This window comes from Apis mellifera, linkage group LG7, assembly GCF_003254395.2.
Source record: "Apis mellifera strain DH4 linkage group LG7, Amel_HAv3.1, whole genome shotgun sequence".
NCBI lineage: Eukaryota > Metazoa > Arthropoda > Insecta > Hymenoptera > Apidae > Apis > Apis mellifera.
Window position 1 is genome coordinate 7,719,103 of NC_037644.1, and position 26,435 is coordinate 7,745,537.

Below are 26,435 nucleotides of genomic sequence, written 5' to 3' on the forward strand. Positions count from 1 at the left end.
TATAGAGAATAATTTCATAAATATTTCAAGAAATACATGTACAAAATGATATCATCATTTAGGAAATACAAATTCTCTATTATAATTATTCTCGAGAAAATGAATCGTATAATGAATTATTTCAATTTTATTTTACCAGTTAACCAAAGTATCATTCATCTTCTAATAATTTCCAATTCTTTAATCCCATCATAGGAAATAAATTTCTTTATATTTACTTTTTTAACAAAATATGATCGTGTGAAATTATCATTAAAAATAATTACTTATTTTATTTTTTAATAATTTATTTTCTATTCAAGGTACAATCCACTTTAATAGATATTTTCCACAATAATTAATTGATTATTCCAATGAATAAACGTTAAATACAACAGACCAATATAAATAATAAAATGAAAAAGGCGTTTATAGATAGAAATAAGATTGGAAATAGACGTGGAGAAGATTGGGAGTGATGGTGGATTTTTTTCTGAAAAAAAAAAAAAAAAGAGAGAAAAAGATGGAGGATCGAACGCGTAGCTATTTGGCCCTTCGAGGCATGTCAATCAATTCGAGAGAATCGATAAGCAATATCGCGGTCCGGTGATTGACCCATAGTCAGCACGGTCGTCGAAATTGCATGCACCATACTTACCTTCGTTTTTATGGCGATACCCCTGATGCAAAGGATACAATATCATGGCTGGTTCGCTGGTTAATAACCTCTGATTGTCCCCTATTGATGTACAGTCAGATACAGAGTTAAATATTCGCAAGGGAATCCGTTCGAAAATTTTGATATTGAAAGTATGGGGAGGAATCTTTTTATCGATGGAGAATTTCTTTCTGAGAGATCGAGATCTATTCTCAAAAGTTTCAAAGCCAATTTTTTCAATCTTACAAATACAATTTCATCGTTTCACGATTTCAAGAAAAAAGTTGAAGATTTTACGATTTAAAATTCTGTTCTATCTTACGTAAGTTATACGTAAATGGATAGAGAAAAGAAAAAGTATTGAAACTTTGAGCGCTGATTTCATCCCCTTAAAGTGATATTCCATTGAAACGAGACAGCATTTGCATTCTTTTATTCTTCATTTTAAAATCAAATTTTAAAGTAGTAATCGAATTTATATTTAATCTATTTAATAAAATTGAATAAAAGTAAATAATAAATAAATTTCACTAGATTGATAAATTAAATTTTCTATTATACGATATATGATAATATTAAATATGAGAATTTATATTTAATTAATTGATGTGATTAATAATAATAAATAGTTTAGGATTAATATGCAACAAAATAATTTTCCAATTAAATAAAAAGAAATGAGAAAAGTAATGTAAGTAAATGAGAAAATAAAAAGTAGAGAATAAAAGTAAATGAGAAAAGTATCAGGAATATTATTTAAACTTTCGTCACACGTAATCAAAGAAAAAAAATGTTTATTGTTCTATATGATTTATTCGAGAAAGCATTGTGCTGAATTGAGGAATATCGAAAGAGGGAAGAAAATTATCAATCCTCCTCGTTACGACGTTCAGCTGCTAAACATGCTCTTGAAATGAGATTGTCTGTGAGGGGAAACTTTATACATAGACCTTAATTTCGTACAAAATGATGGTTGTACAGAAACTCAGTGAACGTGGTATAAGTTTAGAAGTATAATGCAAGTCATGATAATAAGAATACTTTTTGTTTAAGAAGTCAATCAGTATACACATAATATAAGTACATTTGCAGAATATCTATATATGTTTGTGAAATAATAATTTTATTAAATATATACTTAACAATAAGTTTTCAAGATTTTTTATAATAAACAATAAAATATATGTATATTTTTTTTAAAGGTTTCCTTTCAGTATTGTATCATATTACTTTTTAAATTTTGTATTACAATTGAATTAATGAATTAGTTATTAACTTTTTATTATAGAAAATCTATTTATTACACAATTGATATTATTAAATAAGTTATGATAAAAAGTGCAATAATATAATATAAAATAATATAAATAATAGAAATTAAATATTTTCAATATTTAACGTATTTATATATCGTATATAAATAATTTATGAAAAATATAAAATATAAAAACAAAACATATGTAATATATTTGCATAAAAATTTGCAATTTAATAACGACAATATCTTTTGTTGGGGAAATGGAATAGAAAATAAACTTTGTAATTTATGGTTGCATAACAAAAGTTTAAAAAGTATTCGTCAGATGTCCTTTTCATTCATCTTTCAAGACTGGGAGATTATTTTATATTGGATATTGGTTCTTCAGCTATTTTGCTTTGGTTGTATCTGGAATAAATTTCCTCCCTGTCATTATTTTAAATCAAAATGAATTTATATTTTCTTATCGAGACAAGAATAACTTATTTTTTCATCATTACAAAATACAATATAACATAAAACAATCGTATTAAAAATAATATTTAAACAAAGGGGAAAAGATGAATAGGAATATATTTTGCACTCGCTGTATAACAATATTGCCTAATTTATGAAATGACAACTTGATGAAACTATTCTTCATTTTCTCTGTTCCATTTCTAGAAATTCTGTTTCGTGGTTTAGATAATATATTTACTATATTTGCAGGAAATTAAACATACATATTTCATCTGCTTTATTAGAGATGAAATTAAATTGTTTGCTATTAATTATATTTGCTTATTTTGTACAATATATTATATTTAATATTTATTTTATTCTAATCAATATGTTGTTAGCAAAATAAAATAATAAAAATTCAATCGCTCATTTAGATATCAAAAACATAAAAAGGAAGAAAGTAAAATCCTAATTTATTATGATTGTGTAAAATATATGTAATTATTAAAAAATAAATTCTGGTCATGTTATTATATATTTGGTATTTGTATAAAATTAAAATTAAAACTATTGAAATTTTTATCAATATATAGTTTTTTATGTTTTTTACATTATTATTCAAATTCTATCCTATTTTGTTTGAATTTATAAAAAGTAAAAAAATTCATAAATTTCTTAAGATTTTCTTAATATTTATTTCATATTTCATATGAAACTTTCTACAATTATTCAATCATAATTTTAAATTTTCCAAAAAAAAAAAATAACCAAAAATTAGAAAAAAATCTTACTATTCTCCTCTTAATTGAAAATCAATAAAATTTATTCTCAACAATTTGTTCTTATTTATAAGTAAAAGTGTATTAAAGCAAAAAATTTAATGAATTGTATAAAAGATTCAGCTAATCATTTAAAAAAAACTATTTAAAAGACACATACATTTAGACGCAAAAAAAAAAAAAATAGATCTCATCTGAATTTTTGTATACTAGAAATATTCCACTCAAATAAAAAATACAAAATAATGAAACAATTCTCAAAATCATCCTACATTCGGTGTCCCGATTCCACAAATTTCTAGAAAAGGGATCTCGATCGATGGCCACACCCCACAAGATGCAGGAAAGATTTCGAATGTGCAATCAAGCGTCGAATCGTTTGACATTTCCGACCAGACGAATCAAATGTCACGACATTTTATACGGAGACCGACGTCTTCCAAGTGTCTCCAACATCCTCGAACTCGGTTATCGCAAATTACGATCGTTTACGCTAATCGCCGTTGATTAAACGTGGCGCAAGAAGCGCGACACTGGCGCCACCCCGATAGTTAGTCTTAACGACCGCTCGATTTACAAAAGCTCGAATCGCCCGGATTCTATCGCCGTCACCGCCAATTCTAACCTATTAACGTTTCAACATTTCATGGATTCCATTTCGTTACCGCTACACCGTGTAGCCATTACATCCGCGATAACGTCGTGGCTGCGGTTAGCGCTTGGTTTCATTTTGTATTCGTAGAGCGTGACCTAACCTAACCTAACCTAGGCGAGTAGGAATAGGAATTTCGGTGGATAATTGAGTTCGTTCATTAAAGCTGATAGAGGAATGTCGTTACATTGATTAATCAGTTGGAATCGGCCACTGATAAGTTTAATGACTTGTATGAGACCGTGTTAATATATATATGCCGCGTATATATATGCCAATTGGAGTTTCGGCTTGGGTACACGATGCTTTTGATTAATTTGATTGATTCAATCGTTATTGCGTCGAAAAGCATAGTATTTGTAATATCTAGACAAATGTGGGAGATTCGAGTATGTAATTGAATTGAGAAATTAATTGATGACTTCTTTGAGAATTTTTATCTGTTAGTAATATTTTTGTCGTTTTATCAACATTGATTTTCTTATATTTATCTTTAGATATATTATTTATGTCATTATCGATGGTAATTTTTCAACATTAATTTCTTTGTATAAGAAATAATGAAGATAATAATGAAATGTAGGATAAGTAAAATAATTGAAATAATTATCTAATTCATTTAATATATATTTGTTAATAAAAGAAACTTTGAGTTGATAGAAATTTTTATTTATTCAAATTATTGGATAAGATATTCTTAGCATCTTATGAATAACATTACATGTATATCTCATTAATTGAATTATAGGATCAAAAAGTGAGAGTGATATATTGAAAAAATTATTTAAAAATACATGTAGACAAAATTGTTCAAAATATCAAAAGTATATATATAATTTTTTCTTTTGTTATTTCAAAAATAATAAAAAAAGTTATTTTAATTGATATTAAGTATCGTTTTACTTTAACTTATTTTTATACGTAAATTTTATTATAATTATCAAACAAAAATTAGAAATAAATATCTATAATTGATCTCGTAATATTTTTCTTATTTCCAAAATCTTATTTTAAAAATTTGTCTTATACTAAATACATGTCGATTCTTAAATTTCTAAATTTTTTCCTCATTTAACTCAGTTTCCTGTATATTGAACGTTCTTTTCAAAGCCTAAAATTTTCAACGAGAAACTCTGCAAACTCGTGATAGTAAATTCAAACTATCACAATACACTTTGCCAAGTATAAACCGAATATGTATGTTTTGCGACATCTGTTACACTGTGACCAAGTCGAAACTTATGCAAAATGTAATCTTTTATATCTTTTATATCATTCAAATTTCATAAGAATCTTTCTGAATGTTTAATCATGCCAAAAACTAATCAATATATCTTAAATAAATATAAAAATATATAAAATTTATATGATAAAGAAGAACAAATTTTTCTTTTCAAAGAGAAAACAGAAATAATGTTGAAGAAAATATTTGATAAATTCTTTTCCATCATAAAATTTTCTCATAATTTTTATTATAAAAAAAAACGATTGTTAAAATCAATAAGTCAATTAAAATAACTTTGGTAATTAAATAATGATTTGCCATTTTTGATTTGAAAATTCAAAGAATCAAAATAATCTTGAATGATCCATTTTATATAATACAACTTGATTGATTAATTTCTGAATCTTCTATGTAATTAAAATATTATTGATATCAAAATTTTCCTATATTACAATTAATAAAATTCATTTAATATCAAACATATTCAATGATCTAGATAATATAACACATCTTTTAAAATTTATACAAATTTTATTAAATTATATTAAAAATATATTACTTGTACATTTAAAATATATTTAAATAAGAAAAAAATATTTAATATTTTCAAAATATATATTGTTAAATTGTGCATAGTTCTGATTAATTAATTCTACTAATTAAAAATTTGGAAATTCATTGTTTCAATTATTATTAAAATTTTGTTAAACGTATCTAAGAACGCAATCGTTATTATCAATCGATCGTCGTGAGTTCTGATTAATAGAGGAAAATAGACAGCGGCGTTATCACGCGAAGGCTCACCAATCGTTCCGCAATATCGTGCCACACCCATGTGCAAAATGCACTGTCAGTTAACGACCATTGCTGTTGATGATCACGTAGCATTTAATGGCGATTCCGACCATAGCACGTAGCGACATGTATAATCCTTGAATATGAGAATATATAGATATTGGTAATTTTCAGGTTAATTTAGTTGCGTTCACTCTTCGCATTGACACGTTCCTCGTGCATCATCGTGTTTCATAAAAGCGCAGGAAACGTAATACGATAGAAGAGAATGTTTGCTGTTGAAAAGCGTAAATAAGAATGTAAAATAGATACTTCAATTTTCAATTTTTTAATATTGCATTGATAAAATTTAAGTTTTTCTTTTTTTTCGTTGTAATGTGATTGTATAAAATTTCTGAAATTATGTGATGTTTATTGTGTAAAAGTGATATAGAGTTATTTTTTGTATCTTTGATATAACAATTGTTCATTTTGAAAATAATAGATGTTTATTTCTCACACTCTAAGTGGATAAGTTCTGAAATAAAACTGTTGTATATAAAAAAAAGTGATAAATTAATTTAATAATTAAAATCTAATCTAATATATAATTTAGATACATTAATAATTTTATATTAAATAATATATTATTTCATTTTTTATTCTTGTTTATAAATAGAGACAATTTAAAAAACATAATTGAAATTGAACATCAATCAATGGAAATATAAATTTTTTTTTAGTTCTTCTTATTCTACTATTTTTTTTTAATATTTATAATTGTATAATGAATAATATCGTTCTAAAAATTAATATCGATTAATATCGTCTGACCAATTACATACTCGAGCTACTTCCAAATAAAATTTCTTCTCAATAGTACAAGATTCATCTTTATCTTGCAAAGAAATGATTAAAATCCTTCATTCCAATTAATCCATACTTAAAAGAATATGGAAAAATTCCTTAATATCTTTTTTTTTAATAACACAATAAACGATTTAATTACAATAATGATACAAAAAATAAAATACTCCTTATAATATAATATAATAACGAAATAAAAGAATATCTGTTTACAATAAGATTCAACGATTCTTCCTATTTATTACTTTCTCTTCTTACTTTGTTGCTCTCGAAAAAAACATTCGAAAGATGGGGAGAAGTTGAACATCCCCTTTGTTCTTCTTTCCTTTGCCAAAGGCTTCAATTATTCCGCGACATCGAATAAGGAGCACACCTCGACAATAAATCGAATTACAACACCGTCCCGCAAATGTGTCATACGTTCAAGTTTAGCAGAATCGTGATGGTGGTGGTGATGGTGGTGGTGGTGTTCTTCTCTTTATTCCCGATATTAGACAAAATCCAATTTACCGTGAGTTCGGAAGGTGTGTCAACTATCAATATAGAACAATATTGACCCAATTGTAACGGTGAAGACATTCTGTGTGCTAACGTATTATAAACCCGATGGATTCTGTTGTTCGTGGCCGGAAACGTAACACGGAAATTCTGGATTAATAACGGCGAAACGTGTCGCGACGAGGTAACTGTGCAAGATATTCGGAGTTTCTTGTCGAGTTTCGTGACCGCGGCATTACTTTTTCAGCAAAAAATTTCTTTTTTTTTCTTCTTCTTCTTCTTTTTTTATGACTTTTTAATAATTCAATAATTCCAAGAAGAGATAAATTTTTTAAAATGTTCGAGGCTTTAATAAATTAATGAAAATAATTTAGGATAATATTTGTTATTTATGTAAATGAAATATGTTGTATATGTATATATTTATGAAATTTTTAGTTGTGATATAATATTGAAAATATTGAAAAAATTCTGAGAGGTTTATTTATAAAGGAATCAAAAGAGATTGCAATATGATATGTGTTGCGTGAAAAACAATTTTTTTTTAGATAAATGATTTAAAAAATTTGTTAGAAAGAATAAATGAAAAAATTAATTTTATATCAGAATAAATAAATGAATATAATGGAATTGGTGTTATTTTGCAAATATATATTATGCAAATGTATATCATATATTTTATAGTCTATTTCAATTATATAAAAATTTACAATTTATTCATAAATAACATTGATACAATATAAAGAAGTAAAAAATAAAAATAGTAAATCTATACTATGCAAAAATAAATTTTCCAAAATTTTTTTTCAATAATTATAGATTTTAATAATTGCAAAAAAATGCTGACATAATTTGACAGAAAAAATCTAGAAGACTCTATTATATAACATATAATGGAAAGCTAAAAATAGCTCTGTCTTTCTATAAATCATAAAATTGCAATCAAAAATTATTTTTATGAAAAATATCATAAATGTATTATGAATATTCATCAGAATATTTCCATAACAAACAATATTCTCTTGTGAAAATAACAACCCTCAAAATAATGAAATATCATATGAAGTTTGCAACTTTCCATTAATCAAGAAATTTTTTTAAATTACAAAATTTTCTATTATAACTGCAATATTTTTCCCTTAGTTCTTTTAGCCATCTATTTACAACAACTCTCATTAATATAAAATTTGTATTTATGGCACGAATAAAGAATATGAAACAAGAATAATGAATTTGAATGAATATAAATGAGTGAATTTAATAAGAGAAACCGAGAAAATTAGCAATATTACGTAAAGTTATTAAGATTAAAATTCTCTTTAATAAATGAAATATAATGATTGATATTAATATGTACTGATGATTATTGCAATAATACTCTTTAATTGTCTTTTAATTTTCTGCTTAAGCAATTACTTAATTGTCGCATTTGAATTGCAATAATTTATAATTAGTAAAAACAAAAATATTTATTTAATTGGCATAAATTTTTCCACAATAAACAATATATAATGACAAAATTTAACATGAAAATGTGAAAATGCTTCAATGCAACAGTAATTAAACGATTGTAATAAGCTGTCGTATTTTCAGTTAATTATATAATTAATTTATAGCATTTGAAAATATAAATATGAAATTTATGTGACTTATTGATTCTCTAAATACTTTAAATTTATGTTATTTATCTGTTTATTTGATGTTAAAATTGATCATTATTTTATTTATTGCTTATCAAGAATTAAATAAAATTTTTGGTTAAAATTGAGAATTATAATACATTAAAATATAATATATTTATAATTTATAAATATACAGAATAATAATTTCACATTATTCGAATATTAACATTTCATTTACTAAATAATTGAATTGTAATTGTAATTTTAATAACTTTACTTCATTATTTCATCTTCTTTCATCTCTGTTTATTCTTTATTCCTGTTTCATATTCTTTATTCGTATCACAAATACAAATTTTCCAGCCCACTACATCTGCAGTGTCCTGTTTGAATAAAATTTAATTTGTCTCTTGTCAGAAGAATCCTGATAAAACAAGAGAAGAATGAAAATTCATCTTGATATAATTGAGAAAATTTTTTTCAAAGGAACAACGAATTAAATAATCAATTTGTATACATTCTATTTATAGAAAATAAAACTAAAGTCATAATAATAAATAATAATAGTTAAATATTCTTAATAATATTCTTTTTTAAATTAATTTTTAACTGATAACATTATTTTAATTATAAAAGTAAATATCTTTTTAAAATAAATTATATAATATTATAAAAGTATAATAAATATTTTGTCTTTAAAAACATTATGCTATAAACATAATTTAGGAAACAATATTATATCTATTCATATTTTTCAATATATTTATTATATGTTGAGTAGTTTAAATTGTATTTTTTTTTGTGTATTAATATTTTCATATCATATTAATATCAAGATAATATAAAAGTAATAGATAACATTAATGTAAATCTTATTATTTTTAATTAAAATATAAATGAAATAAAAGCTTATATTACAATAATTAATCTTTTTATATTTTTATTATTAACATGAATAAAATAAATTGATGTAAAAAACAATTTGTCAAAGTAAATAAATAGAAATGAAAAGAGAATGTAATTATATTTGAGAAAAAATAAATTTAAATAAATAGTGACTATAACATTAGATATTGATTAATATATGCAAAGTGGGGCAATAATTCTGATCACCTTGAATATCTCCGTTATTTTTAGAATCACGAAGAAACTTTGTTTACAAAAAATTACATGGTAGAAAGGGAGCCATGAGACTAAAATAATCCTTTTTTGTGAGTGAAGTATTTTCAAAAATACCAAGGTCTCTTTGTTTACTTTAAATATGATGTTTCTCTGTTATTAATAAAATAATAAGAGTTCTAGTTCATTCAATGATTTCTAATAATCAGTTATTTGGCAACAAATAGAAAAATAAATCTAATAATGTCATAGCAATAAATGTGTGAAAAAATATACATTCACATTTATATAGCACTGAATTGATATTCTTGGTTTTAATTCAAAATTTATCAATGAAAATTATGACATAATTTTCTGAATAATGAAATTATTGTATAAACATTTTGCTATTTAACTAAGAATAGAAAAATAAATATAAAAAAATAAACTTTGAAATCTAACTTTGAAAACTAAAAAAAAAATATCTATAAAAAAATTACTCCTATATCATTACCATCTATTTGCCATATAACTTTTATAAACAAATTTTTCTTTTTAACTCTAAATATAAAATAATATTGAAACAATATTGAAACATGACCTACTTCGTGAGAAGAAAGAAAAATAATAATTTAATTTTTTTATAAATAATACACAATAATCTTACTTATCATTATTTTATTTAAATATTTGAAAACTGTGAACAACACACTTTTCTTAAAAATAATATTTCATTGTGCTAATAAAACAAACATCTCTTTTTATGGAAAATTATTACAAAAATCTGTCAATATTTTCACAATTAACGTTGAAAAATTCAAATAAGACAAATTTTAATCGAATAACTCATCGTTACAGGTCACGCTCTCCATTTCCATTCTCATCAGTCTTCACGTGTTTTTCCTGCTGGTCGTCGAGATCATTCCACCTACGTCGCTGGTCGTGCCGCTGCTTGGAAAGTACCTGATATTCGCCATGATACTCGTTTCGATAAGGTAAGTGTTCCAGACATATTGGAAGCAACTCAAATAGCCATCTGTTATCGAAGATGACTTCTCGGGTATATCACATGTATATAAAAAATATGCATAAAAAATTCAAAGTGAAGAAACGATGAAGATTTTTGAGAAATGCTTGAAATCGATCAAATTCGACGCTTGTTCGTTTTTACCATTTAAATGAAAATGTCAAACAAGTCGTGGACAAATTGAAAAATGTTTTTGTATTAAGAAATATATATTATTTCGAAAGAATTAATAATTAAGATTATTTATTTTTATTAAAGTGTTCAAAAAAAAAAGAAAATTTACTCCAAGAAAATTTTTTTGTTTTTTTTATCCAGTGAATATAATTTAATTTTTAATTTTATATAAATTTTACATAAATTGATATTGGAATTAGAAGAAAGTATAATATGAAATCTTATATGATGTCAATAATATGATGTATCATATTTTATTCAATCTGAAAGAATACATAATACTATTATCCTTTAATATTAATATATAATATTCATAATGATTTGCAAATATGTAAAATCGAATTTAAATCTCTTAAAAAAAAAATCTTCGATTTATTTCATCCTTTTTCCTACTCTCATAACTGTCGCTCATATTCTTGCTCAGAAGCAAACTTCTATATACGTATGTACATATTTCGTGTACAAACATTCTAGAATTACCAAAGAGAAGAAACAAGTAATGGTACATTTCTGTGTCGATTTCTGTCTGAATTTATCAGACAAGCAAATATTTTTCGATCTTACGATAGCATAAAGAACTGATAAAAATATTTATTTCCAACTTGCTTATAATTGCTTTAAATCATTTTATACATTTCGAGATTGTCGAATATGAAATAAATTTTGTTGGGATATTGCATTCTGTATTCCTTTGTCTGTTTTATTCTTCAAGTTAATGAAATTTCATGTTTATTTCAAAATGTTAAATAAATCAAGAAGAGATTAACGAGCATGAAATTATTTTGAAATTTTCTTGCACGGTCATGTTTGAATTTTGCAATTCATTATTCGATATGAAGTTAGAAGATATCGTAAGGGGTCAAGAGAGCTCAAAGTACTTACGGGAGTCTGCTTTAATATTTAAGATGAAGATCAAACTTGAAATTACCAAGAGCAAAGATAATAAGCTCTTTGACTTGAATTGACATTATCGAGAAAAAGTTTGACCGATTTAATTCGAATTTATGAACGCAAAAAAAAGGATCAAGATCTGTTCAATTGTTAAAAATTTCTAAATTTTCCAAGAATATTTCTTAACGACCGTTTATCTTTATCTTATTTTAACCGTTTGAAGAAATTTTTTATTATTCACGAAATTTATTTGCTCTTCTATCACGAGAACAATGTTTAAAATTTCAGTTTCATATATATTTTTTTAAAATAATTTTGTAAAATAAAAAAAAATTTTAAATTACAATAAATATTCAGAATTTATCACTCTGTCATAAAATAAATTCCCAGGCAAAAAATTTTAATGAAAAGAGGTTTTGATTTCACTGTTTTAAAAAAGGATCAACATAAAATCAAGAATTTTTGAGTTAATTAAAATAAATTTCTCTATAATGTATTATTCAAAAAATTTTCTTTAATTCTTTAGCGAGCCATTATATTTTATATCTCCGTGTTACATTTTTTTGTGCGTTTTAATTTTCGCGTTTCTCTACGTTTTTACAACCGCAATTACATTTCTCATCGTGATATAAATTACAACACGTTGTAAAATAAAGATTGCAAAATTTGCATTGCACGAGGAACTATGCAAATCGTAAAAATTATTCGTCCCTGTTGGTAAGAAAGGAACAATGCACACACAAGTTAGGTTCGCGTTTTCGTAACAACGATAATCATTTGCCTTCACGGGGTAGGATTTATGACCGAGTTCTTCCCCTTCGATTTTCCGCCATTCGTCATTCCACGACGTTTTCTCCTGCATAGATTCTTCGCCTTTCTTATTATTGAAATTTTTCGTCCTACGCCAGATGTACGGATTCCGTCACGCGTAATTAGGCCCAGATATGGTTCTCTAAAATCACGAAATTTCAAATTCAAATTCTGTGCACGAATGTGCGAATCTGATCTGAAAATGAAAGATTTCAAGTATGCTCCTTTGAAATTATTTATATTTGTGTATAAACGAATTGAGATGAGCTTATTGAGATGATTGATTATTTGGTGAGTTATTTTTAATTTTTTTTTAAATTCTAAATTTTGGAAAATTGGAAAGGAAAATGGAAGATTGAGTATCTTTTGTATCTCTTTGAGTCAGTGACTTATTAATGGGAAAAGTATGCATATTATAATGATTAAAATTATTTATGTAATGAATAATATTAAATAATAGTAAATATGATTAAAATTATTTATGTAAATGAATAATATTGTATTTATATAAATATTAACTTTATTTCAAGTTATATATATATGTATATCAAATACTTTTTATATCTATAAAAATGTATTAAATTTTCATGCAAAAATTAATGAAATTAATTAAATTTCTTTATAATTAATATCTTTAAGACAAATAGATTGGAAAAATAAAATTAACAAAAAGAAATATAAGAAACTAATAATCCACTAATAATCCATATTAAAACAAAAAAATTATAAATAAATTCGTAAATGATTAATTATAATATATATTTTATATTAAAGAATGTACGTAATTCAACTAAAAAAATAAAGAAATAATCTTGCGAATAATCTCTAAAATATCATCCACTTCAGCACACGCATCACATGATGCCTCATTTGAAACCATTCAATTTTCTCTTGCAAAATTTAAATTATTATTATCTTCTTTCAAGATTTTTGGCCCAATTTATATAAAATAATTTGTACGTATCTCAATTCCAATTTAATGGCGCAACGAATAATCAAAATTATGGCGCGAAACTTTTCACATCAAGTACGCCAGATTTTACAGCGATCTTTCTACTTTCCATGCGCACGCTGTTCCTAGCGAAACGAATTCAATCCCGATTGGACCGTGTAATATTTAAACAAGATACCAAACGTTTTGAGCATAAAACTTCAATTTCGTCATTTTGAACGTATAACAAAATTGCGATAATGAAACTATTTAAAGATAGGATTTTATCAATTTGAATTTTATAAAATGTTAATAACCTGTTTTCTCCAAAATTAATATATTTTCATTTTTTAAATTGAATAATGAATTACTAGAATATATCTTAATTTGATGAGACTTAAAATTTTCTGTTTCTAATTTTTTTTAAATGGAATGGCATGTCAATTTTTTATTGTTTACATTCGTTTACTTTAGAAATATTGTTTTTCAATTTTTTATTTTAATTAAAAAAGATTTATAGTAAAGGATATTTTATAGAGAATTTATGTGTCTCATTTCTCTAAAAACTTTTTCTCTCCATATATTTTTATATATTTTTAGGTAAACAAGAAAAAAGAAAATAATAGAAAATAAAATATTTCTCATGCTCTGTCATATTTTCAATTTGACAAAATAATATTTCAAATATCAAAATTGTACTGTATACACTTCACTCAATAGATTAAGTATCTAGCAATAAGATTTAAAGCAAGAAAATTCTTGCAATGTTTAAAATAATTCTATATTATTTCCTTTTCCATTTTCATACCACTATACAACTAAAAACGCAAAGAATACATACACATACATATCTAATCATATCTAATCATACATATACATTTAAAAAAGAATTCTTTGTGCAATATTCAGAATAATATTACTTTCTTCCTTCACTTTTTTAACGTAAATCTTACACTTAATTAAAAATATTAATAAAAATAAAAATAATATAAATAATAAAAATAAAATTAATAAAAATACTTAATAAAATACTGATACTTAATACTTAATACTTAATTAAAAATACTGATTAAAATGCAAAAGAAAAAATATATATATATATTTGATAAAATATGTAATATATGTAATATATGTAAATATGTAATCATTCTTTATTTTCATATGATACACGAGTAAAAGAAATGTAAATATGAATATATATTTGTGGGGGAGGAAAAATGGCCATCATTTCATTTGAAACTATTCGAGGTTTCATTTCCTCGCACCTTATCGAAGTTCTCGAAAGTCTTCCTGATTATCAAAGTGCGTCATCGTGATATTCAACCGCCAAACAAAAGGTTTTTGTTTTCGGATCTGGGTTATCACACACAAATGGACCATACGAGCCTTATTCTGAACAGGTAGGCAGGCTAGTTCGAGTGGAACGTTTATAATGTGCAGTGCCGATATTAATTCAACGTGGATATGTCAATGATCGAGTTGTGAAAGGTCGCACATGTACTATTTTCCATTCCAGGAATATTAGGTTATTCGAAAAATTCTTTTCATTCCCACTCTATTGATCATCCCTATCTTTCTAGAATTTCTATATTCTATATTTGTTTGTCGTTTATCATTTCTAGAAAATTATTTTCAAAATCATTCTAACAAAAATGTTATATTTCTGCTTATTATTTTCACTTGATTGTTGTACAAAATAAGAGTTTACATTCTAATTAATTTAATTTGTTAATTAATTGCAAAGAAGTATTTATTTTATCATTAATATTCATACAATATACTATATAAAACTATTATTTAGTATGAGAATAATTAGAAACTGAAAGATTAAAAACACTATGTTCATTACAATTAACATTACAAATAATAAAAAACAAAGAAACGATACAAATATATTCTTCTTAATTATAATAATTTTCTTATTGCAATCGAATTGAGAATATATTATAATAGTAACAAATTATTACGAATAAAAAACGTTATGTATTTTACGTAGCATAATTTTGTTCGAAACCTATAAATTCAGGCCCTAGATAAATACGCCCTATCCTTGCCATAGAGTAAACGCGTCTCATCCAGCCAGAAACAAGTTTTAGGATTAGTTTCATGCTAGTTCCGCCTAAAGGTGATTACAGGCCGTAATTTACAGAGCCATGATTTGAACACGGGCCACAATTGCTCCGTGGAATTTACGTACGTAAATCACGGTCGATTCGATAAATTTACAAAAAGTGTACTCTCATCACACTGCGCAAATGATAATTGTATCCGGCACAATTCGTAAAATTTTAATACTCGAATTGTTGAAATCGAAACGTTAATGTGATAATTAAACGGACTTGTATTGCGAAGCAAATTATTTCCATTAATTTATCATTTATTAAATTGTTAAGTGTTTGGAGGTATCTTGTTGCTCGCTCAATTAAATTATATTATTTAATAATATTATAAAGAGAGAAAAGATCGAATATACACTCAAATTCGAGAACGGAATGAAATCAATCGCTTGAAACGTATTGTCAAGGATATTATTTACTTTTAATTCCAAGTTTTCCTTTATATATATGATAATTTTTTTTTTCTTTTAAAAAAATGTTATACCGACGCGTTAATATCGCATTTTCAATTTAAACAATTGAGAAATTCGATGCATAATTCTGAATCGGTAATTTCCTCATTAACTCTCTTTCCGTTCAATCGCTTTGCTCTCCTCTTCCTCATGAATATTCTCCCTTTTCGAAACAAAACTAAATCGCTAATTAGCTCGTAAAAATTCACCCAATTTTATTTTTCATCCGTAAATTAATTTCTCCAGATTATTATTTTCCAAGAAGAAAGAAGAACGTATTGTTACATTCTTCGAATAAAATATCTATGTATCTTTTTTTAATATTGGGTTGGCAACTAAGTAATTGCGGATTTTTTTTAGAAAATCAAACACAATTTTTTCATGGAACTAAATAACTTTATTCTGTAATGTGTTGCCCATTTTGATCAATGACCTTTTGCCATCTTTCAGGCAGCATCATAATCCCGTTCATAAAACTTCTTTAGATTTTTATTAGCAAAAAACTGAATCAGGTACGATATGATATCATTATCATTATTGAAATTTTTACCATTCAAGGAGTTTTGTAAAGATCGAAACAAAAAGTAATCAGATGGTGCAAGGTCAGGACTATATGGTGGATATGGCAAAACATCCCAACCAAGCTCCAATAATTTTTGCCGAGTGACCAAAGATGTGTGTGGCCTTGCATTGTCATGATGGAATACAACACCTTTTCGATTTGTCAATTCGGGCCGTTTTTCTTCAACTGCATTGTTTAATTTCGTTAGTTGTTCAATGTAGATAACAGAATTGATCGTTCGGTTGGGTGGTAAGAGTTCAAAATAGACAATTCCTTTGTAATCCCATCAAATTGATAACAAAACCTTCTTTCGATGAATACCAGCTTTTGATGTTGTTTGAGCTGGTTCACGTGACCTGCTCCACGATCTTTTCCGCTTGATATTGTTGTAAACAACCCATTTTTCATCGCCAGTTATCAGTCGTTTTAAAAATGGATCATTTTCATTACGTTTCTTTAGCAAATCGCAGCTGTTAATGCGTTGCGTTAAATGCTTTTCTTTCAGTTCGTGAGGAACCCATGTATCGAGTTTTTGAACATAGCCAAGTTGTTTTAAGTGGTTTTCAATGCATTTATGTGATACATGAAGCTTCTCTGCAATCTCACGAGTTGTACTGTGACGATCCGAATCGATTATTGCTTTGATTAGGTCGTCATCAACTTCAACTGGACAACCAAAGCGTTTTTCATCTTTGAGTGAAAAATCATCAGAACGAAATTTGTCAAACCAATTTTGACACTGCCGTTCTTTTAAGGCTTCGTCGCTATAAACAGCACATAACTTTTTGTGAGCTTGCGATGCGTTTTTCCCTTTGCGAAAATAAAAAAGCAAAATACGACGATAATGTTCCTTTTGATTTTCCATTTTTCAACGAACGCCAAAAACTACGCAACCGATCAAAAAACTTTTTTTACTGATTGACAGCTAAATTGCCAACTATCAAATAACAAAATGTGTTTTACATTTGGACTACGCCAGCAAAATTCCTAAAAATTCAACTGAAGCCATTTATGAGTGAAATCCGCAATTACTTAGTTGCCAACCCAATAAATCAAATTGTTATTTGAATTTATTAATTGAATTAAACATATTCAATGCAAGAAACGAAATATACCATCCAGAATTATTATCACGTGCTTTGTTCTGGTTTACTACATTCCACCATCCATGGATTTTCATGGATTTCCATTGCAAACTTGCAAATGTTACACGTTAAAATTGTTTAAAACGTTAATTTCACTTGAGATTATTAATGCGAAAACATAAATCTCTCATACAACATCATATCATTTCCTTTCGTCAAATTAAACAAATTGTAATTTATCATGCGTTACAATTTCGCGTCAATTCAAGAGCAGATGTTTGATAAAGGAAATGATTTATTTCGCAGGAAAAAAGTAAAAGAAAGAAGGCGTCAGAGAGATATCACGACGTTTGGAAACGAAATTAAAAGCGTCTGGGGGAGGAAAGAAAAAGAGGACAAAAGTTTTGATACCGGGGAGGGAAAGTTATTTGGTTGCGTGTATCGGGGACATTGAACGGGTGTTACACGGGTGCTCCTCCGTTTTTACGGGTGCAGTAAAACAAACATCCGTCGCGGGAGACAGGACGATAAAAGAGATAAAATTGGAGGAGATAGAGAGGGGAATAATAAAGGACGAGAGATAGAGAATCCTCCTGAAAACGTCCTGAAACGTTAATAACGAACGAGTGAACACCGGAAACCGGAGAAATCGTTGCGCGCCCCAGTTTACGGCAGTTTGTTGCCGACTTTAAAATCTTAGTTTTGTATGAGCGGCTCTAACAACGAGAAACACGACCGGTAGTTTCTGTAGGTTTGGAGAAGATCCAGCTCCATGGTTACTCACTCTCTTTCTCTCTCTTCCTCCCCCTCTTCCCCTCCGCCTTCCACTCCATAAAGCTAATGTCTTGTTTTACCGCTTTTACGATTCGAGGTCGTCTCTTCGTGCGCCATCTTCTTCGAAGAAGCTAAATGTCTCTAGCTCCTTTTCATCTTCCTCCATCCTTCTCAGCCTCCTCTTTATCCTTAACACGCTATCTCACGGCAAGGATTCTCTCCTCCTTCGTCTCCTTTTTTTTTCAAATTCCTCCTCGATTAACTCTCTTCCAATCTTCTTTCTCTTCTTCTTTGTTTATTCTTGTATTAAATCTTTTACACGTTATAGTCGCTAATAATCCTCCTCCGTTCGTTTATTCCCTCTGTCTCGCCATTTCATCATCATTCTGTCGAACACCTAATTCAAGCTTGTCGCTGGTTATATCTATATTCGTTTCTTCTTCCCTTTCCCCTCCTGCGAAACTGTGCCACCTCTAACACAACGTTCTTTCCTTTATTTTCTTTTCCTTTCTTTTTTTTTTTTGTTTTCTTCTTCCTCCATTCGTCGCTTTCGTTGCAATTTCCTCCCCGTCTCTGGGGATCGCTTCCCCCTTCCCCTCGAGAAAGCGTTTTAATGCCGTTATAATGAACGCCTCTCGCGACTGATACCGACGCTAAAGCGAAACAATGGGGGGGCCGGGCCGATCGATCGCGCGTGCATCCCGGTTACGCTTCTACGCTCACGCTCTGAGACAATGGAAATGAAACGGAAGCCGTGTCTGCCGCGGCAGGAAAAAAATTTATGAGCATTTGCCGCGTGCTTACCGCGCGGCGGAATTGATCCGAAACGGTCGAAACGCCAATGGAAACGCGGCGTCGATGATTGGGGACGATGAAGCCGCGCCTCTGTCACTCGGCGAGAGATCCTATTTTAATTTGACGGTAATCCCGTTGATGATGCACTCGTGTGTTGAAGTGTAGGGGATAGAGTTATTATTGTATCTCGGATCCGGCTGTTTCTTTTAATTTCCTTCGCCGATTTTTTCCATTCGTTCGAAAATGTTTGAAAATTGTTCTCTAGAAAGAATAAATATGTTGTTTGAATTTAGAGAGGTTGATAGATGGTAGATTTTGTTTTGCGTGTAAATGTGTTCTTCGATTTGAAAGATTTAAAAGTTTCTAAATATTCTTAAAATTTTTGCTTTGCGTAAGCAATTTGTTTATTTGAATCGGGGAAAAATTTATGAGGAAGGATTGGTTAGGTATATTAATTGAGGATTGATAGAGATAAATAAGAGATAAATCAGGTTTTTTGTCTTCTTCTATCAAAGTAATTTTTGAAACAGTATAACATCTATGTCGTTTATTTAATTGTTTGAAAGAGTTTAAAAATCATTTTACTTGTGTTTAGTTGCTTTATTATTATAATAGTTAAATTTAGATATCCATTTTCAATCATTTTTATTCTGTGAAGCATTTTTAAATTTTTTAAACTAGGATTAGTTAGATCTCTTAATTGAGGATTGGTAAAAATAAATAGGTAAAAATAATCAGGTTTTTTATCTTCTTCTATCAGAATAATTTTTAACGTCTACGTTTATTTAATTGTTTGAAAGAGTTTAAAAATTATTTTACTTGTGTTTAATTGCTTTATTATTATTATAGTTAAATTTAGATATCCATTTTCAAACATTTTATTCTTTGAAGCATTTTTAAGTTTCTTAAACTTGTCTTGTAAAACAATTTATTTATTTGAATCAAATAGGATTAGATAGTTAGATCTATTAATTAAAAATTGGTAAAAATAAATAATCAGATTTTTTATCTTCTTCTATCAGAGTAATTTTTGAAACAGTATAACATCTACATCGTATTTATTTAATTGTTTGAAAGAGTTTAAAAATCATTTTACTTGTGTTTAGTTGCTTTATTATTATTATAGTTAAATTTAGATGTCCATTTTCAAGAACAGCATTATTTTTTTGTTACATATTATAAAAAGAAATTCTTCTATTTAATCATAATTCAATATTGAATTAATTAATCTATACCTTCTAAAATTATTCTATATTAAAAAATTAGTTAAATATTGATCTAATAAAATACATGTTTCAATATAAAGCAAAAGAATTTATTAATCTATTTATGATTAGCAATAATTAGATAAAGTTCTTTGATATCCAAAAAATGAAAGAGATTGAATGAAGTTTAAAATTGGCTATTTTATAATTTTCAACAAATTTCTTAATATGATTCTGCAGTATATAATATTTTCGCTTTAAGAAAATCGTTTCCGTATGAAAAAGCTTCATTTGATGATAATTCAAATTTCTGATATAACTTATGTGTATGTGTGTATGTATGTGTGTGTTTTTCTTTCCCAATTGCGCCGCTTTATTAACGCAAACAACAGAAATAAATTTTATACGGTACAATGCCGTGCCATTATAAGGTAAACCACATTGCTCTCATTATAACGCTTTTTAGTGGAATCGTATTGGCGAGCGTTAAATTCACTGAAAGTTTATTGTTCGGAATTTCAATTATAAAAGTGAAGAGAATAAACGACTGTACATCCTTATATTCGTACAACACTTTTGCTTACTTAGACATATCTTTTTAGAGATGTAATTCAAATATGACGATATATGAAATTTACAAATCGTTACGAAATTTTTAACATTTTTATCTAACATCGTTATTGACGAATTTTAATTTACGAATTATAAGAATGAGAATGTTTATGCGAGATCAAATTTTTTTAAAATATTTTTTAAATCTTTTTTTTCATGTTATGTGCGTTCTAGATTTTTCCATATTTATTATTATTTTTCATGAATTCATGGAAAATCTGTAATCTACTTACAACGTTTCGTAAATAGGGTGGAACACATGGAATTTTCTAAATTATGAAAAATATTTTAAAATAAAAATGCAAAGTAGTGATATTAAATTGTCTGGAAATTAATTGTGGTGTTTTCTACGTGATGATATTTAAAATTGTAATAGTTTCGTACAAAATAAATTTATTTAATTAAAATAAAAATTATTACAATTTATATATATTTTTGTTTAAAAAAATATAAAATATTCTATCGCATTTTTTAAATATTTGGATTTTTCTTTTTCCCAATTGAGAAATTATTGCCAAAAATTTGAAATGTTTAAAATTAAAAATTAATTAGAATCGTGATATTAATAAGAAATATACGATTTTATAAACTTTATTTTTATTAAATATACAATAAAATAATACCAAAAAAGAACAATTATTTTATCTTTAATAAAACTAACAAAATTTTTAAAAAATTACTTTGGAGATTTTTTTTCAAAAATGTCAAATTTTCTCATGAAAATATTCTCTACATGTAGAAAGGTTTTGGTTATATATTTAACTATATATAAAAAGAGATAAAAGATTTTTTTAAATATCCATCAATTAGAAAAAATAATTGTTATATATTAAAATTTAATAATTTGAATAATTTTTGTAAATAAATAATAATAAATTATTAATATTTTCATATAAACAAAACTAATATTATTTAATTTCGAATGAGATCTAAATAAATTATTGCAATATAATATTGCCAATTTAAAAACAGATATAATACGATTTTTTAAGCATAAAAACACGATAATTTCTCGAGGCTGTAATAAAAAAAACAAGACAAAGTAAATAAATTATACCACTTTAAATATTATTAAAAAATTTCATTTTATTTCAAACATCGAATCAACCAAAATTCCAATCAAATTTCCAACAAAAATTTTTCATCCAAAAATTTATAGTGCATAATAAATCATAGAATCATTTTAAAAAGAAAGAAAAAAAAAGAATGGAAGAGTAATAAGGAGAAAGAAGAGTAAGAAGAAGAAGAATATGGTGGCCGAATCGATGCTCGTCTCGTTATTTAAATATCGTCCATACGAGAGGCCGCAAATGCTGCTATTAATATTAAACGGGGCCCGGTGCCAGTTTCAAAGAGATTTCCCTTCTCGTGCGAGGCAGGCAGCGCCCTTTGAAAAGAGCCCCTTACGGGCCAATGAACCTATACAGGGGGTGTGAATAGAAACACTTCTGAAATTAATGTTCCGGAATGTCGACGACCGGCTGACCCGTATATCGAGCGCAAATCTGTGTGCTTAACTGGAATTTTTTTTAACCTCGAGGTTAAATTAGGGGTCGGGAGGGGAGTTCGTAATGAAAATTGTTTCGCGTCGATATTCGAAATTGAATCGCGCGCATTTGTACATCGATGTGCGGGGCGTTGAAAAGGATTTAAACGGTTTACAATGATCCTATCTGCGAGAGGAGAAAAATTCAATTCTTCTGGAAATCGATGGAACGATTTCTCGAAAATGGATTTAATTTTGTGATTGATGAAGAGACGATACGTTGAAAATATTGGATAGAGATTACTTCGTAGATGCGAGTAAAGTAAATATTATTGGAAAGGAAAAAATGCATATTTATCACACGATAATAAACAGATGTGAATGGAGAATATTCATTTTCCATATTTCATAAGAATAATATAATTAATATTGGCGACAACATTCTTTTGAATCGATCTTTCTTTTATATATATTCAATTTGTTGAGAAGTAATTCATGATGATCAAATAAATCAATCATCAATGATAAAAATCGATTTTACATTGAAAGGATCAATTGCATGATTTATCTTCTTTTTCTTGAATAGTATAAGCCCTTCAGAAATCTCAGATTTTGTTTCTTTAACACCCTATATACAGGTAACGTTGAAGAGCAATTTTCTATTTCATTAATCCATAATTCTTCGATAATGATGGAAATTTCTTTTTTATATTATATAGAGTAAATGCTTGATATTCTTAATTTCAAAAACGTTTTTCTTTTCTTCTTTTCTTCTTAGACTTGTGCTAAAGCGGTAGCGATAGGTATGTGTCGTGATCGAGTTCGAACAAACAAGTCGAGGAAAGTGTATAAGTAAATTATATCGAATTATAATTTATTCACACAATGGATAAAATAATCAATTGCTATTCGAATTTATTCAAAATAAATAATCCAAAATTATGCTTAATTAAATTGTCTCTTCTTTAAGGCTTTGTCAAATCTCGTTTAATAAATACTTTACTACGCTTTCATACCTTATTTCAAAAATTACACTTACATTATTTCCAAAATTGTTTTCATTTTCTTTACACCTTCCCTCTCCTAATCCCTGAAAACAAAAGAAGAACACTTTCTTTTTCCTTCTATACAAAATTTCTCGAATAAACAAGTTTCAAAACGTTTATTTTAATAATAATTAAACTAAAAAAAAAACTCATCAACTCGTAACGATAATTAATCCCTCGGATGCCCCGCATAATAGGGAATAAATAGAGGCTTAATCGAAGAATGTTTCGCGAGTACGTTCACGAGTCGTTCGTTTAACGCGCGTACGTACATATTAGCGTTAAATACTCTGCTCACGTTCCTGGGAGATCGCTCTGATTACTGCATTGTTCAACGGTCTCCGTGAGCGGCGCAACGGTTGCAGGAATGAACACGAACGTTTTAACACGCGAGGCGGGGGAAACGCCTATCCTAAAATTCCCAGAATGTAAATGATAATTCATCCCTTCTAACGAGTTTTCGCAATTTAATTTCTCGCCACGTTGCATTATACACACACACACACACGCACACACACTGCGTAAACAAAGCGCAGCGATGTGTTTTATCCGGCTCTTCTTCGTGCCAGGCCGCGATGGCGTACACGTAGCTAACATTGAAAGAGGATATCGACATGACCGAGATGAAAGTGAAACGTTTCAAAAGTATATAAATCGAAAATGTTTCTATACTCTTTTCATTTTATCTGAAATTTGTCCAAAAAATTCAAAGTTCATGCGAAGCATAATATGTGTATATGGAAATCTTTTTTGAAATCGTTCTTCTAATTTTTGTGCATTTGAATGCAACTTGGATATTATTTTATCAATTTTCTTATTACGAAGAAGCAAATTGTGTATTGTGATGCATCCTTTCTAATTATTTATTTTGTTATTGTTTTTTGTATTTTATTAAGTATAAGTAAGAAATGATAAATATAAAATTTTAATACGCTTCTTTGTAATAAGTCCTTTGATACTTTTATTATTTTTTATTATTATTATTTATTTTAAGTTCGTGTGAAGCATAATATGTGTATGTGGAAATCTCTTTTGAAATCATTCTTCTAATTTTTGTGCATTTGAATGCAACTTGAATATTATTTTATCAATTTTCTTATTACGAAGAAGCAAATTGTGTATTGTGATGCATCCTTTCTAATTATTTATTTTGTTATTGTTTTTTGTATTTTATTAAGTATAAGTAAGAAATGATACATAAATATAAAATTTTAATACGCTTCTTTGTAATAACTCCTTTGATACTTTTATTATTTTTTATTATTATTATTTATTTTAAGTTCGTGTGAAGCATAATAATATGTGTATGTGGAAATCTCTTTTGAAATCGTTCTTCTAATTTTTGTGCATTTGAATGCAACTTGGATATTATTTTATCAATTTTCTTATTACGAAGAAGCAAATTGTGTATTGTGATGCATCCTTTCTAATTATTTATTTTGTTATTGTTTTTTGTATTTTATTAAGTATAACTAAGAAATGATACATAAATATAAAATTTTAATACGCTTCTTTGTAATAACTCCTTTGATACTTTTATTATTATTATTATTATCGTTACAAATTTTTATAATAGAAATGACCATAAAATTTCTAAATCTTTATTAATTTTCGTTCAATATCTGTACACTGTTGACAAAGTTTAACCTTAGAAAGAAAGAAAAAAAAAAGGTAAAACTACAGCGATTTATAGAAGAAAATAATAGAAAATAGGAAACGTCAACGGGAAAAGAGAGACAAAGCAATGCGAATCACGGAAATGTAATAAAAACCTGTTCCTGTTCGCTATCTGCCAAGATTATTGTTGACTGAGAGAAAACGAAACAACTGGAATATCCGCGTGCAGAGCCGCCAGAGACTCTTTTCGTAATCGTAAAAAGGAGAAGTTTGATGGAAGAATTGTGGAATAGACTTTTTGGTCGTGGTTTTAACGTGCTCGTAAAAATCGTAAAAATCTCTGTCTCTATCTCGTGTGCGGCGGTCTCGAAACTTTCACATTTACCTATCTTTTTCTCTCTCTCTCTTTTTTATTAAGTAAAATTGATAAGAGATAATTTTTAATCAACGCAAATATCTTCTATCATTTCCACAGTAATAAAATATTTTTTCGTGAAACTTTGAAACTTTCCTCGATAACTTATGTAAACTAAGACACGGACAACCGGCCATGATTGGTCTATTCTACTTGTCAGTACGTGACTGGCTTATTCTCTTTACCCGGTAAAAGCTAGTTTATTCTACTTGTACGACTAGAACTGACCCAGTTTACTTCTATGATTATAAATGACCCGTTCTACTACTTGCTTGATTAGAACTGGCTTACTACACTTATCCTGATTTGTTACTCGTTCCTGATCATAATAAAAAACCCGACCCTATCTCTTCGAATCGATCGAAATTCAAATTAAAAATCTACCATCCATTCTGTCCTAACAATTCTATTCTACATTTTTAACGTGGGAATGCAACAAACTTTTTGACTTAAAAAAATATTTCTTTTCTCACCCTATTTTTATCATTCTTATTTATATACAAAGTATCAAATCGATCCATTTTTTTTTCTTTTTCCAATAATTTTGACAATCGTCGCGATAACATTGCCGTGAATTATTCGACG

The 26,435-nt window shown here is 27.2% G+C and overlaps 1 protein-coding gene across 10 annotated transcripts in view; it reads left to right on the plus strand.

Annotated features, from left to right (window-relative positions):
• The window catches only part of nAChRa4 (nicotinic acetylcholine receptor alpha4 subunit), a 264,788-nt gene that overhangs the window by 204,430 nt on the left and 33,923 nt on the right, over positions 1-26,435 (plus strand). For all 10 annotated transcript variants that reach the window (XM_016912941.2, XM_006562553.3, XM_016912940.2 and 7 more), the window contains 1 exon segment: positions 10,710-10,846. In XM_016912941.2, coding sequence (XP_016768430.1) covers positions 10,710-10,846 — 137 coding nt within the window.